Raw genomic sequence first — 15716 nt, forward strand, 5'->3', positions numbered from 1 at the left:
TATTTTAATGTCCTTTTAATAATCATTTATATATATATATTTTATTTATTTTATATTATTATTTTTCTTATTTTTTTTAACATGTTTAATGTATCATTTTGGCATGTCAAGTGTACAGCACTTTGTGTTCAGCTGGGGGCTGATCTGAAAGTGCTATATAAATAAATTGCTTGCTTGCTTTAATTTTATGAAGAATTATCATATTGTGTGCTAAGGTAAAGACCTGAGACGCCAGAGGATGAGCTGACCTAAAAAAATCTGCAGCAAATTTTCTTTGTGTGCCAAAAACTTTAACCTCGAGATTGAACGCGAAAGTGGGTCGACGTTCGGGCCTCGTCATGCATTCTGTGTGGTTTACAGATGAAGATCAAAGAAGAGGGAGAGAGGGACCAAGAAAGAAAGTGACATCATGAGAGGAGGTGTCATTCACCATAAAAATGAGAGCAGCTCCGAGTTGCAATCACACGGAACACCACGAAACAAGAAGGAAGACAAAGGCACAACCTGACGTTCAGGTTTCTGACAAGAGCCAGCAGAGCCTGAACCTCCAGCAGAGCCCGAGGAGCCTTCAACCCACAGAGCCCCAGGGTTTAAAAAAAAAATCCAACAACTTCTCAACCTGAAAAAAACCCCAAAAACGAAACAACCAGGACATCCGACCGAAGAACGAAAAGAGAAGCCTGGCAGCATGTTTTCAGCGACAAACTCCTCCAAAGTGACGGTAAGAAAACGCTCGCCACTAAAATGTTTATGGAAGCCCCAATTTAAATGATTACGTAGCTATACAACTTGCAAATGTTGAAATGGTTTATCATGATTATTGTTTGCAATCCCAGGGGGTTACTGATAAATTAACACAAGAAACTTCCATTCGGCACTTATGTAATTCAACAGTTCCTCAAACAACAACAACGGGTCCTTTAATTTTTTCTTTTTTTTACATTTTATTTACTTAAAAAAAACAACATTGTCTGGAAGTCCTCTGTTATTTCATCATAAGAACAAGTTTTACAAACATATGTTGATTTTATGAAATAAAATAATCCTCCGTTACTGCCAGATGCCTCTTCCTGCTAAAATGACGTTCTTCCTCACCACAGTCTCCGGTCACTGGGGTTTTATCGCTGATATTGCAGGCTCTTTATCTTATAATATAAAGTGTCATCTATAGATAACCCTGATTTGTGAAATTTTTTCTTGCAGTATCTCGTAGAAAACTGAGAAAAAGTTTATTACAATGACGTTATCTGAAAAAAAAGTTTTTAAAAAAAGGTTTTGTGGCTTCTCTTCCTCAGGCCGCCTGTGTCGTGGCAATAATGATGATGATGATGATCACAGAGGCTGCGGCCATGCCGAAAACAGGAAGGACACACAAGCATGGTGCCACGCTAGAAACAGTCTCCCTGCAGCTGGACGCCAAAACTCTGGCCACCCACAGACACACCAGGCTGCTGAACAACGCCTCCATCTCGCCGTGGACGTACAAGTGAGTGACAAACTGTGGCATGGCCCTTTAATCACAGAGCTTACACAGCGCTTTTAATCATCTTTTGTTTTTGTCCCTTCTCTCTCGCCATCCTCAGCGTCACCACTGACGACACTCTGTTCCCTCCCTTCCTGTCGGAGGCTCACTGCCTGCTGCAAGGCTGCCTGAACTCACAGGGCCAGGAGGACCGGAACCTGGAGTCCAGACCCATCATGCACCAGGTGCTGCTGCTGCGGCGCATCAGGCCAGAAGGGTCAGCAGACTACCACTACCGCCTGGAGTCCCGCCTCATCTCAGTGGGCTGCACCTGTGTCAAGCCTGTGGTCCGAATCCAGCAGTGAGGAGCAGCAAAACAGGCTCGCGTACGGAAGACCGGGAATGTCGAGAGAAAACGAATCCATCAAGGATTTCATGAGAAATGATTTTCTCATCCAACATGAAATTGGGGTCCATACATGTAAAATACAGAATTACCTGCATGTAAATAAGAAAATCCGACAAAAGCGACAAAAATCTAATAATATCTAATTTAAATATAATTTAAAGCTGTCAGAGTACGTTTATTTAAATGAATGAGAGCTGATGACCGACAGACTGACTTCAGTCTGCTGTTTCATCTCAGTGACTTAGTGAAATGCTGCTTAGCGTTAAACCTGCCATCGTTTTGTTTTATGTATATTTCCAGCGATTATTATTATTATTATCATTACTGTTATTATTATTATTAAACAGCTCACATTTACTCCAGAAATAGAAAATGGGAGAAACTACACAACCAAACGCACACTGTAGCTGAGATTTAAAAGCAGAGATTTATTTCATATTCTTTCTGTTATTTATGGTTTAAAGTAATTTAATTTTGTTTTATTTAAGTATTTTGTGCTCTTCGGTAGATATTTATTGAATCTTAATGTATTTATAGTCCAGAATCTGACTCAATAAAAAACCTGAACAAAGTAGTAAAGTGTGACTGTTTTATTGTTGAATTTAAAATATAATGTGATTTCTGTACATTATCATAATCATATCATAATCCTACATGATGTTGCAGTGAGAAGCAGCTGTAAACACTGTACACACATCGGTCCAGTCACTCATTCGATGCAGCAGGGTGCAGCAAACATCACTGATGTCTCAGAAGCATTGTGTCGCATCCATTTCACACAGGAAAGACAAAGAGATGCATAACTGATGGGAAACAAACCTAAAGGCAGCGTCTGAAACAGGAAAACCTGCGCTTCGGTTCAGATTTGTCTTTTGGTTGCGCTCACTCTTCCCGGCTAGCTCCGGCTCTTCTGGGGGGACACTGAGGTGTTTCCAAACATGCAGACCGTCTCCTCCCTGTAGGAGACGCCCAGGAGGAAACAGGTCATCTAGGAAATGCCCATAAGGCATCCTGGCCAGATGCTCAACCACCTCAACTGACTCTTTTTGGGGTGAAGGAGTCTACTCTGAGGTCCTCACCCCCTCATCTCTTTCGGTCACCACCCTCCGCTCGGGGCCATCGGTGAGGGTAGGAGCGTGGATTGACTGACGGCTTCGCCTCGACGCTCAGCTCTCTCTCGTCACCACAACAGAATCTAGCGATCCAAACCACATCATCTGTGAAACAGCAAAGGTGTGATGTCTCCACCTCTGCACAGCGCCTAGAACTTCTGCCTATAAAAGTATGAAAAGAACGGGTGAAACGAGCTGCCCTGGAGGCCAGCGCTGTTTTGGTTTGGTGATTTTAGGGTGTGGTTTGATTTCCTGTGTAGCGGTGATTTCATTGATGGTAATCTCACCTCTACAACTAAGTTCAGCTCTATTTTTACTGATGTTTGTCTTAAATTGACCTCAGAAACACTAACTCGTCTTGGACTCACTTTCAGTGATCTTGACTCTGATCCTAAAAGACAAAAACAATCTGCTCGAAGCTTATTTTATAGCTACAGATGCCACTGGATGTCTCTAAAGAGCCGCATGCAATGATTTAAACGATCCAGCAGATGGAGCTGTTTGATTGAGAGCAGCGGTAATTCCAGGCAATTAATTTTGATGTTCAAAGTCCGAGAGGAAGGTTTCCTTTCAGTCGTAGGGGATGCATCGGGTTCATGTTAGGCCCAATTCATGTTTGGTTGATAGGCACACACATTCACACACACGAGCACATTGGCACCGTTGGCATGGAAACAAAGCACAGTAAAACCCCTTCAAACCATCTAATGACGACTGAATCTGAGCGTCCGTCTCGTTATAAAGAGTTCGTCTTGTTAAAGAGAGTCCTGGTTGTACAGAGGAGGTGTTGTGCAGTCGGTCTTCCCTTCCGCCCCCCTCATCGTCTTCTTCTCTCACTCTTTTCAGAGCTACTTCCTGTCAGTCTCTGAGCCGGAGTAGCGCCAGCATCCCGGCACATCAAATATCAGCTCATCAGCCCTCCAAAATGGCTTCCAAATAAGGTTCAGCTTGTGTTGTGATCAGGCCATCAAGACACCTGGGAGTGGAGAACAGGAGGTTGTTGTTACCACAGAGACGTCCACAAACACTCACATTTAAACGAGGAGGAGGTGAAGATATTAAAAAGCTTAAAACCTGCAGGGATATGAGCTACAGGCTCTCGCTAAACACATTTCTGTACCTCTGGCACCTTTTTCTGGTTTAGTCTACAACCCTTTGATCCAGTAAAAGTGAATCTGCTTTATATCTGCAAGTTGTAATTATTTTGTCTTTGCAGTTTTGCTCTCTCCTCTTCACATCCTCCAGGTAACCTGTGACATGTGAATCTAAGGGTAGGCTTTGACTTTGGTTACTGTCCAAACACTCATTTTGTATTTAGAACAGTCTGGAAACGCCACATTGAAAAGCTTTCATGCCAAAATAACTGAACAAGGCAACAGAACCCAACCCAAACGCTGCACGGGTCATCGGTGACCCGGTGGATGTTAAGAGATGAAATGACACAATCTCACTGTGGTTGGTCAGTTTGATTTGAACAATCACAATGAGAAACCTGTCTGAAAGTTGTTCTGGCGTTCCTCAGAGATCCAACAACTATTCAATTTTAATTCAATTTTATTTCTATAACATCAAATCACAACAGCAGTCGCCTTAAGGCAAGGTATCTCATCGCTAACTCTATGCTATCAGAACCCCCCAAAAGTTCCTTTAAGCTTGTCTCTCTTATTCAGGCGGCTGTTAAAATTGGATCACAGCGTTACACTGTTACCCACTGAAATCAGAAAGAAAGCTAAGAGATCATTGTCTCAGTCTTTAAAAAGTTATTGTTGTAAAATAACTCGTGGTTTTCCTCAGTTTTAGGGGCCACTGCTTGTGTTGTGAAAGGTTTCACCTAAACCACAATATCCCAACAACGACCATCGAGATATAACTGAGATATTCATGTTGTCTCAGTTTCTCTCTGAGTATCCCTAACCCAGCTCCTTCCCCAACCCTGTGCTATTAGAAGGATTTTGACATTTCTAGCTAAATAACCTCTTCTTGTTAACTATTACAGTGCCGGGTGTTTCAACTAGTCTCAAGTCGACGAGTTGTTTTCAGACTTCTATCTTTGAGTCTTGACTTTGATGTTTTGACTTGGACCCACTTTGCCTTGTTAGAGTTTTTATTCAGACTAATCGTGGTTATGTTTTTCCATCTTTTAAGAGAATTTCTTATCACCTTGCTGCAGTTTTGGTAGCTTATTATAAACGTGAACTGTCAGTAACTTGGTTTGACTGCATGTTTGCTACTGTAAACTGTGTTATTTGAGTCTCTAGTGTTTCTGTAGTTGTGTGTACGTAGCCTCATTAAGAGTTTTCTCCCAAAAGAAGCAACAGACATTAAAATCAAAACATTTTGTCTCACAGTTTCTACCCAGATTCCCTCTTTTTTCAGCCTGTGCTCACCTCCACACTGTGCTTGTCCTGAAAGACACAAACAGAAACCAGGCTCCTTTTAGTGATTTATTTCCAGAGTTCAGATTTTATTTTCAGTAAATGAAGGTAACATCTCGCAGTGTAAAACTGTGGTCCTCACCTCCTCGTGGCGCCTCTCCTGTGAGGCGTTCAGGTGCATCTGCCGCTGCTCCTTGTCAGCGGTGGCGCGATGCTCCTGACACTCTTTGGCCAAAGCTTTCTGAGCAACTTCCCGCTCGTGCTCCCTCCTCTCGGCCAGGTGCTTCAGCAGCTCCGCCTCCTGACACTAGAGCGAATCAGAGGGAGGATTGTTACTGCGTTTCGTCTCTTTACACTGATGTCAGGTTAGCAGTGATCGCGATGATGTCCCTTTCTCAAATATCTTGAAATGTATTTGTCTGAACAGACACGTAGAACACTTTGAAAGAACTTGCGGCGTTCCTCAGAGTTCGATTTTAGGGCCCCTAATTTTTTGTAGTAACATCTCACATCTACTGGATGGACTGCAATAATCATTCTGTACATACGATAATTTTTAATCCTACAACTGTTTATAACTTGCATAGTTCACATTTCTGTATAACTGTATATCTCATATTTCTGTATAGTTTTTTTCATATTTATATCCTGTTCATAGCCTGTACATACTTATAGTTATAGAATATTCATAACATACTTCATACCGTGTGCATTATAACATACCATAATAGACCCATTTCTGTAATATACTTGCATATCTATATTATTGCTAATATATATTGTAATATATCTATATCACTAAAGCACTTCTGGATGGATGCAAACTGCATTTCGTTGCCCTGTACCTGTGCATGTGCAATGACAATAAAGTTGAATTCTATTCTATTCTATTCTATTCTATTCTATTCTATTCTATTTAAACCTGCACAGATATTCGTGGTGACCTGAGGATGAATCTGTCTGACTACTGACACTATGAGCCTCACATCTCTGTTTTTATTGACATTTCTCTTAAACTCGTTGGAGAATTTCCATAAATTGTGCATTTCGGGTACGTTTGTTCTCCTTAGCTTGAACTGTACTAACTCTGTTCATCCCAGTGTGACCAAATCAGGTCAACATTTTAATTTGTCCAAAACGTCAGCTCAAGAGGCAATACGAGAAAAACTGTTAAACATTAATAAATTAATGTTACGTGCATTAAAAATATTTAAATGTTTTTAAATGAGACATCAAATTTATGACCTTAAACACTTTTCACCTGCTACTTTGACACACACACACACACACACACACACCTTCCTCCTTTCCTGAGCAGCATCCAGTTTCTTCTGGATCTCCGCCAGCGATGGTTTCTGGCGAGGCGGTGTTGTGGCCCTGAGCTCAGGGGCGCCGTCGAAGGTGGGTGGCTTCAGGATGACCTCGAAGGCCTGGCCACTCGCTCGCTTGCTCAGTTCAATCACCTCCATGTCCCGGATGTTGCAGAGGTTCAAATCCACCACGCCTGCTGCTGCAGAGAGAGGATGAGGCGGTGAGATGAAGATAAGCCGCGGTTATTATGGCTTCATTTGGCTGACTTCACTGTTGGGATTTACGTTAAACTACTGTTTTGTACATCTTCCTCGGACACGGACGGATTTAGCTCTGCAACTTTTAAAACATCGGTTTTCACAGGTGCTCTGACCAGAGCTCCCAGTGCATGAGATTTAGATTTTTATGAATCATTAATGGGCTGGTTATTAAACTGTACATCTCAAAATTTGATGATTTATTCAACACTGAATATAAAAGTGTTTCCATTCAGAGAGAGCTCAGCCTCGAAAGGTTCAGCCTGCAGCTTTTTGGGCAAATATTTTGTGTTCTTTACATTTAATTTAATTCTCTGGTTTCATTTACTGGTATGACCAACAAAAAGCAGCCTCAGCATTGTCTTTCCTGCTGTAGCTTATAGACAGCCTGAATCTGTAGTCCTTTTTCACTGCAGACATTTTGACTGTTTTTAGCAGGACACCATTACTTCCTGTCCTGTGGGACAAAGGTGACTTTGTGCTGCTGACCTTCCTTCTTGTCGGCTGCCGGCTCTCTGGGCTCGGGAAGGATGCAGGAGCAGAAGAGAGACACCAGGGGGAGGTCTCGCATCTTCTCCCTGTAAGCTGGAACGTTCAGAGGGAAAAGATATAAAGAAAAGCCGCAGACAGGACTGAGAGATAAAAGCAAAAAGAAAAGTCCTTTACCTGCGAGAGTCATCCTGCTGCTGCTGCTGCTGTTCTCAGTCAAAGACACTGTGGTGAGGTAGAGTCTGTTCCTGCAGAGAGACACATCTAATAAGTGGAAGCAGATGAACAACGACGCCTCTCAGGCAGCAACACAATCATCAAAACCTGCACGAGCCGCATCTTTGCTTTTACTGTTTCATCTGCAGCTCGCTCATCTGCTTTTCTCCAGTGAAACTGTGATTCAGTGTCATTTTGCTCTCTCTGGTTCACACACTAAGAATATCTCTGCCATCGATTCGATTTAAAGGTCAGCTTTTGCTCACGATGCAGCTTTTCTCGGCTCGTATGAGTCATTCACACGAGAAGATTCGACACCTGCCACTGATTTGCTTCGGGAGCTTAAAATAATCCCCTCAGTGTGACGAATGAATCAGCAGCAGAGACACGAGGAGCCGCTCAGGCTTCGGCCTCCGGAGCGAAGCCGCCGCTGCAGAGAGAAACCCTCAGTGTGCCCCAGAAACAAAAACTCAGCAGCTTTTCTGGTGTTTCCTCATCAGAGATCATTCAGATCACATGTGCAGGAACATCATCACTTTCTTCCGCGTAAGGCTTTACAGAGAGATTCTACGGATCGCTTCATGTCTGCAGTGTCTCACATTGACACTGACCTCATTAGTTCTAAAAAATGTAAAGATTTAAAAGCAGATCTTCTCTGAAGAAACAGATTACTGTTGTATTTGCAGTTTTGTCTGCAGAAAAGTGCTGCATCTGTTATGAAACCACAGCAAACACAATGTTATCTGAACTCTGCAGCTGCTGCACAAACAGTCAGCAGAGCCAGAAAAGAAAACTCATGATTTAGGGCAGAAACATCATTTATAGAACTATTTCCACTGATTATTTCATTCCTGCATTCTCTAACAGAAGCGAAATATTCACGTTCATCTGCAGAAAAGCAGATGAACCTGATCATGATGCTTATTTGAACTTTTTCCTGCAGAAAAACTCTGATCTGTTCTGAAAGCCTGGTGAACACGATGTCACACAGTCATTACAGCAAATTACAAACTGCATGAAAATCATTTGAATTTCAAAGTCAACTCCATCTATTATGCACGCCTGCTTAAGATTCATCTTTCACTACAAGTTCATCTTTTAAGCTATTTGCATTTGATCATTTCATGTCTGCAGCCCAGAAAATGAAGAAAATACCAACATTTATCTCCACAAACTGCATTTCTAATTCTAAACATCAGAAGGCACAAAGATCCAGAGAGTAAATGGAGAAAAGCAGCAAATCTCTACTTTGTAAATGAGGAGGCATATTTATGTTTACATTTGCTTTTTTCTGCAGAAACTGATTAAAAATGTGAATTTGTTGCAAAATTTAAATACAAACGCAAACACAATGTCCTAACTTTGGGTGTGTGTGTCACTGTGTGCATCTGTGAGTGTGTGTGTGTGTGCATGCTCTCAGCGATGATGTCATTGTTGCCAGAAAGCGCATCGCCTTCTGCAGAGACGAAGGAGCTGAGCTCAAACAGCAAACCGAATGAAACAAAAACTAAAGAAGAAAAATGGAGAGAAAAGACGCAGGAGAGGATGCACGAGAGCGAGACAGAAGGAAGAGATGAAGAGAAACTGCAGAGGAACAAATGCATGAACAAAGAAACCGAGTCACATCAGAGAAATCTGCTTTTATCGCCTCATCTTTCTGCTCTGAGCTGCAGAAAATAAAAAAAATAATAATAAAAATAATCAGTGTGGAGGTGAATGAGTGGATCTGTCACTCACCCTGCAGCGATGCTCGCTCCAGCTCTTCTCAGTTCACACTGAAGATCTGCAGCTCAGCAGCATCAGCACCACCACACAGCAGCCCGATACATGACATCACCCACCAACCCTCTGATTGGCCGGCAGGGATGCTGGGCTGCGATTGGTCCAGCAGTGCAGAGGAGGAGAAGGAGAGGAGGTGGAGGAGGTGGTGTTGGTTTATTTCAGAGGAATCCTCCTGACCAGTAACTAAAGGTCTTCATCAGAATCAGGAGAACAAACTTTGTCACTTACTGAAAGAAAAATGAATGTTTTAAAGATGAAAAATCAACTGAAATTAAGCAGCGATCGACTTTCCTGGGATTTCATGTGTGCAGCACCAACAAAGGCTTCATGGAAGCAGCGGCACGACCTCACAGCCCGAGAAGCCGAGCCTCGACAACAACACAGAAAAGATTCAGGCGTTTTTAAAAAGATAAAATGCTTTCTTCTAAGAGGCTTCTAAAGATTTACAAAAATGTAAAAAAAAAAAGACATCAAACAAGCAAAAATATTAATGCTTTTAATGTGAAAGAGACATCCTCTGTCCACAGGAGCAGGACAGAGGTGAGCCTTCAGTCACCGTGTTTATTAAAATAAGATCTGTAGCTGCATGTGCTGCATGTGCTGCATGTGCTGCATGCGCCACAAGTCTACAGAGTTCTGCAAGTCAAAGGTCATTTGATTGTAACTTAAACAGCTCTACCAAGTCAGAAGTAACTCTAATGAGGCAATGAGGCCCCGGCGGTGGGGGGAAGGATGTTTTTATGACTCACCTGTTTAAACTGTATTAAGGGTTAAAGCAGAGTGGAGGAACTCCAGGCCTCGAGGGCCGGTGTCCCTGCAGGTTTAGATGTGTCCTTCATCCAACACAGCTGATTTAAATGGCTAAATGACCTCCTCAACATGTCTTGCAGTTCTCCAGAGGCCTGGTAACGAACTAATCATTAGATTCAGGGGCGCTGACCCAGGGTGAGCTCTAAAACCTGCAGGACACCGACCCTCAAGGCCTGGAGTTTCCCACCTGTGGCTTAAAGTTTGCATTATCAGGGGCGTGGCCTCCCTGATGGACAGGTGGATGGTGACACAGGAGCGCTAACGTTCCCTTCAAACTTTGACAGACGTCACGTCTGCAGTTTGGGAACAAATATTGGTTTTGCTGCAGAAAATGCTGGAAACGCCTAAACACTACAAACTCTGGACTTATTTTCAACAACTTTTCAGCAGCTTGTTGACATCACATGACCTTTGACCCTTGGCAAATGGCAAATTTCTCTATGCAGAAAAAGCATGAAGGCACACTCCAGGCCTAAGGATGAAATTCCTCCCACATACATGTGCTGCTGGGCGAATAACGAGAGAACATGTGGAGATGAAGTGTAAGGTGAGCTGGCTCTGCTTTGATCCGGTCTGATCCAGTTTGCTGGGTCGGCGTGTTTCTGAGGAAATGTCAGCGCTAAATTTGCCGGCTGACAAAGAAGCGTTACTCATCCTCGGCACACAAACACAAATCTGTGCTTGAGCTCAACGCCTCCATCTGTCACCGAGCTTCGCAGCCAAACATTCTGCCGCTCTCCACTCACGGGACAAACCCACAGCGATGGAGTCCAGAGAAGACAGCTCGCACATGCACGCCTCGAACCGCTTTCAGCATCGATTAGACTGCAGACAGTTCTGACCAAGGTGCAGTTTGGGGGGAGGCAGGTGAGGATATTTCACACAGACGTGGACGCAGCAGGAAGGCACCTGCTTCAGATGGAAATATTCGTGGATAGCAGGCGAGCAGCAGACGCACCAGAGCGTAAGCTGCACTGTCAGCTTTTAAAGGTCATTTTAGCAGCTACCCGCTGCAGAAGCCAAGTTAAACTTTCACCACTAGGGGCCACTGCTTTACCAGTAGTGCATGTATTGAGATGCTTTTGGATGATTTTGGATGCTTGGGAATTCTCAACGTCACACTGAGAATTCCCGAGCACCCAAAAATATCCATGGGTTCCCGATGGGCAAAGACAAACGCACAAAAGAGACTCCAAAAACGGACCCAGCATCAGTCAAGAGTGACGCCAGCATCACGAACAGGGCGGAGCATGTGACCCAAACGCTCTACAGAAGCCAAGTTTGATTCCCGAGGGCATTTACTGTGTCTTCCCCCGCACGCGCTCCGCTGTCCTGTCTGAATAAAGACTAAAGGGCCCAAAAACCATGGGCGAGGTTACTAATCTAATCTCTTAATCTTAGTCACATGAGAGTGGTTCAATAAAACACAGAAAATGACCTGGGAGTGACCACTGAAGGACTGAACTCCAGCTCCCATGATGCACTGCAGCAGAACATAATGTTCTCACAAGCTGCCCCCAACTCTGAACCAGATGATGTAATGCATCTGCAGTGTGTGTGTGTGTGTGTGTGTGTGTGTGTGTGTAGGCACGGTGAGGGAGAGGCTGCAGCAACAAGGAGAAGGAGAGACCTCCACATCCCAACTGATGATGTCATCTGCAGCCAATCAGCTGAGAGTGCTCAGAGCCACACCTTCTGTGTGTGTGTGTGTGTGTCTGATGTAAAATCAGGTCATAGATTCAGCAGAAACAATAACATATTGAGCTTTTATTTGAGCACTAAGGTGTTGCTGCAGAACAGAAATGAGGCTGTTTGCAATAGAATAGAATAGAATAGAATAGAACAGATGTGATGGGAACAGAGGAGGCGGGGCTCTGGCCAGTTCTGCAGGATGCTTTTGAGGACAAACAGCAGCAGAATAACTGGAAGAGGTGACATCACCTCTGAGGCCGTAAGATGATGTCACCAACAGTGAGGTCATTGCAATGAAATGGATTCGGAGTGATGTCATCATAATGTGACTGAGTGAAAGCAAGAAAGTAAAGTGGATGAGTCATGCAGCTGAGGTGAGACTGGACAAACACATTAGAGCATCTTTTACTCATGCTGTGAGGACATAACCTGCAGTGTTACACAAACATTAGAATTAGGTTAGTAATAGTAGTAATGTTGGACTATGGTTAGGGCAAGGTTACAGTAACATTGGAGTAAGGTTAGGGTTATAATCAGGTTAGGTTGAGGTCAGGGTAACGTTGAGAAAACGTTTGTGTAAGGTTAGAGTTAGAGGGTTGGACAAAGGTACTGATACTGACTCCCTGCTGAGCAGCTGCCTGTGGTACAGTGGCGTGTTCACTGTGTGGAGGGGGCGGGGCCCTGCAGGCTTCACTGGGCAAAGGGCGGCGTACAACCTGCACAGGTCGCCAGTACACATGCCCACAGCCAAATTGAAACATCCACACGGCTACAAGTCTGACTATGAGAAAATAAGCTAATGATCTCAGTCGCTGGTTTCAAGTCTTGAATAAAACATGAAATTAATTTTGGCCTCACTACAGTCAGAAAATAAGAACAATCCAGGCTCATCAGCATCCTTCAGTTTCTCACTTACAATCAGGTTTAAAAGTATTTTGGTGAAAATGCTTCACAATGGGAGGAGGTGACATCACAGTGGCTGACCATCTTTTATATACAGTCTCTGCCACCAACCTGTAATGCATGAGAAATCCTCACCACTTACTCTGACACATGATCACCATGTGACCGATTGAAACTCGAAAAATTCAGCTGATGACCGACTGTAAGTTTGTCTGACTGTGGGGTGTGGGTGTGGGTTGGGGGTCTAAGCTGTCCTCCGTCTCCTCCGACTCCTGCTGCTGTGTTTTTGAATACAGTTTGGAATGCTGGAGGATTCAGATTAAACAAATGTGTTAAATTCATCGACAGGCACGATGATTTCTTTGTGCCACGAAACACTCGCTCGGTCCTGAATGAAACGAGCTGGAGCGATGTGTCGGCGAGGCATCGTGACCGCAGCCCACTGTGGAAGAGGAGGAGGAGGAGAGTGAGGGAGGGGCGAGCTTCAGGCTGAGGAGAGAGAGCAGCGTGGGCTGAATATCAGCGGAGGCGAGTAAACGCTGCGGGACGAGACTTCCAGAAATTCACCTGAGTTCACCGCCGTGACTTTCTGTCGGATCATTTTTCACAGTTTGGGGGAATTTTCACACTAAAATCAAATCCACAGATTCTGCCTTTGGGCTCTGCTGCAGATGAGACACACACGGAGACATCAGCCGCAGAGATGTTTGCCTTCTCTTGAATATAAAGGAACAGCATGGCACACATCTCACGGTGCTCCTCAGAGCTTCCCTCTCCTCTTTAGTCAAGATGGGGTCCATGTTTTCCAAAAGAATTTCACCTATGGGCCCATCTGACCTCAGATCGGTTTTTCACATTGCCTCAGTCATGCAGAGAAGACGGCGCTTCTTCTCCTCATGATTGACCTTTAACCTGCAGGTGTGGACGTCACTGCCAGGCCCGCTCTAGCCTCCCTCTCTTCTTAACCTCAGTCGTAGTTCAGGAGCAGGTTCGGGCGTGGCAGTACATCGACCTCTGCATCATCCAATCACCTTCACCTTCCACACAGCATTCACCTGACATGACCTAACCCTGGGAACCCTACCGCTCCCCTCTGGACACCCTGAACTTCTTGCTGCCCTGGATTTCCCAGCTCTGGCTCCGTAAGACCCGATCTGATAACAGAGCTTTTCATCAGACGGGTCGTGACAGGCAGCGAGTCCTGGAGGTGCATGGACTGATCTCCATCACAGAATCACGCCTGTGCTTAATGCTTTGCTGTCTGAGGGTCTGAAGATCACAGGCCTGCAGCCTTGCTCCTGCACACAGAGACTTCTCCAGGTCATTTTGATGGTATTGTGCACACGATGACATATTCAAGTCTAGCTGTAGTGTTTTTGCAGATTGGTGAACGTGTGCGTGCTCGCCAAGATTCCACTCTCCAAATGTTCCTCCAGCAGTTTATTTTTAGTACAAATCTTTTTTTATGAAACAGTTAAATGATCAAGTTTAAACATTTGATAAATAAATTGAAGAAAAATAACATATGGTTTATATAACATTCTATTTTTATCTTGAATAGAATAAAAATAGAATAACGTCCATGTCGAGCACACGGGGTGAAAGACTAAAATTACTTCCACCTGGTGGCAGTAGCCCTCAAAAACTAGCACGACTCTGACCAAGTGGCTAACATTGCATCTTCAGAACCAATGGGTAACAGAGGCCTCGTCCATCTTTCATATACAGTCTGTATTGTTTGCTAGCTGCAGGCAGGTAAAGCTCGGTGAAGATGAAACTTGCAGCAGGGTTTGTGATTTTTTTCTTTTGGGGAGTTTTAAAATTTTAGCTCTTGGTGACCTCACAGCGAGTCCCCTTCAGTCCCATTGATTATCTGTCCACATACTTCTGAACACTTGCAGTTACCTGATTATCCATGTTAGACAAAGTTTTAAATGAGTTGAAATCCTTCAACTTTCCAGGTTTACATGAAAACCTGACAGATTCAGGCCCACACTCTGCACACGGGAACGCGAGCCCCTCATATCTGTGTGTTGGAGTGAACGGCATCGCCGAGCTGAAAGAACACAAGTTAAACTTGTTTGAAGCTGTCAGTGTTTCGTGCAGGCGTGCCGTCTTCTCTGCGGCTTCGTGCTTTGTCCTTTTGAAAGCTGAAGTGAGCGGAGAGATGAGTCAGACGCTCTTCAGTCCGACCACGCTGCCGGATTTCAGCGAGCGCGTAGGCGACAGAAGCGAGCGGCGTGTTGGCAGCTTGGTGGCAGATGGTCGGCGGGCGGACGACCTGAATCCATTCACAGAGCTCAGACATGAATGAAGACGAGCACATACACAACACACAAGCCAGTACCTCCAGAAACACCAGAGAACTGCTGTCAAGTGGGAGGTTTTCTTTCCTCCATTCATCCTTTCACATCCTTTATTTTACAAACTCAGTTTGTTGGGAACATGCCGTCTCCTCCAGAGGAAAAACCTTTGCACACTTTTCAGCACCTCTTAATAAATTAAGCAGAATTTGAATCTTACTGAACAAAAGTAAAAAGCAGAAGAATCCACGGCTGAAATCCACATCTGGTGGTTACCAGCTGTTTACCAGATGCAAAGCAAAACGGTGAGCGTTGAAATGTTGTCCTGCTGTGGAATGATGTCATCGTTAACCACGACCGTGCCGTCAGATTAAGGTTCTTTTGACCTTTGACACTAACGTTTCTTTTCGCTTTGCAGGCGACTCCACGAGCATGCTTGCCCTCAGACACTTTCACATAATCACAATGAAATGTGAAGCAGAATCCTGGCCCGCTGACGGAGGAAATGATGGGGTTTCAGAGCTGGAGCGATACCACGGGTCATCATGGCGAAGTCTTCAGTGCTGTTTGGATTCTCCATCAGCTGATGCAGAGC

The 15716-nt window shown here is 44.2% G+C and overlaps 2 protein-coding genes across 4 annotated transcripts; one reads left to right on the top strand and one right to left on the bottom strand.

Moving 5' to 3' along the window:
• Positions 1-480: 480 nt before the first annotated feature.
• Positions 481-2382, top strand: LOC116329001 (interleukin-17F-like). Its single transcript, XM_031750900.2, has 3 exons — positions 481-721; positions 1296-1486; positions 1584-2382. The coding sequence occupies exons 1-3, from the start codon at positions 689-691 to the stop codon at positions 1825-1827; spliced, it is 468 nt and encodes a 155-aa protein (XP_031606760.1). The 5' UTR covers positions 481-688; the 3' UTR covers positions 1828-2382.
• Positions 2383-2446: 64 nt separating this feature from the next.
• Positions 2447-12060, bottom strand: LOC116329003 (stathmin-4-like). 3 transcript variants are annotated; one of them, XM_039613964.1, is made up of 8 exons: positions 10722-12060; positions 9369-9781; positions 7593-7663; positions 7416-7511; positions 6657-6865; positions 5501-5665; positions 5371-5388; positions 2447-3959 (listed from the first exon to the last, which is right to left on the bottom strand). In XM_039613964.1, exons 3-8 carry the CDS (start codon positions 7603-7605, stop codon positions 3951-3953), a joined length of 510 nt encoding a protein of 169 aa, XP_039469898.1. In that variant the 5' UTR covers positions 7606-7663; positions 9369-9781; positions 10722-12060; the 3' UTR covers positions 2447-3950. The 3 variants fall into 3 exon arrangements, with proteins under 3 accessions (XP_039469898.1, XP_039469895.1, XP_039469901.1); XM_039613961.1 differs by having other exon boundaries at positions 6657-6868; positions 10722-12054; XM_039613967.1 differs by lacking the exons at positions 9369-9781; positions 10722-12060 and adding an exon at positions 7898-7927 and having other exon boundaries at positions 6657-6868.
• Positions 12061-15716: the final 3656 nt, after the last annotated feature.

Source organism: Oreochromis aureus, linkage group 1 (assembly GCF_013358895.1).
Source record: "Oreochromis aureus strain Israel breed Guangdong linkage group 1, ZZ_aureus, whole genome shotgun sequence".
NCBI classification, from domain to species: domain Eukaryota; kingdom Metazoa; phylum Chordata; class Actinopteri; order Cichliformes; family Cichlidae; genus Oreochromis; species Oreochromis aureus.

Coding starts and splice junctions, on each gene's coding strand:
- LOC116329001 (XM_031750900.2), top strand. CDS start 689: ATGTTTTCAGCGACAAACTCCTCCAAAGTGACG. Junction 722..1,295: donor CAAACTCCTCCAAAGTGACG/GTAAGAAAACGC, acceptor TCTCTTCCTCAG/GCCGCCTGTGTCGTGGCAAT. Junction 1,487..1,583: donor ATCTCGCCGTGGACGTACAA/GTGAGTGACAAA, acceptor CGCCATCCTCAG/CGTCACCACTGACGACACTC.
- LOC116329003 (XM_039613961.1), bottom strand. Junction 6,869..7,415: donor GGCAGCCGACAAGAAGGAAG/GTCAGCAGCACA, acceptor CTCTCTCTGCAG/CAGCAGGCGTGGTGGATTTG. Junction 5,666..6,656: donor CTGCTCAGGAAAGGAGGAAG/GTGTGTGTGTGT, acceptor GATTCGCTCTAG/TGTCAGGAGGCGGAGCTGCT.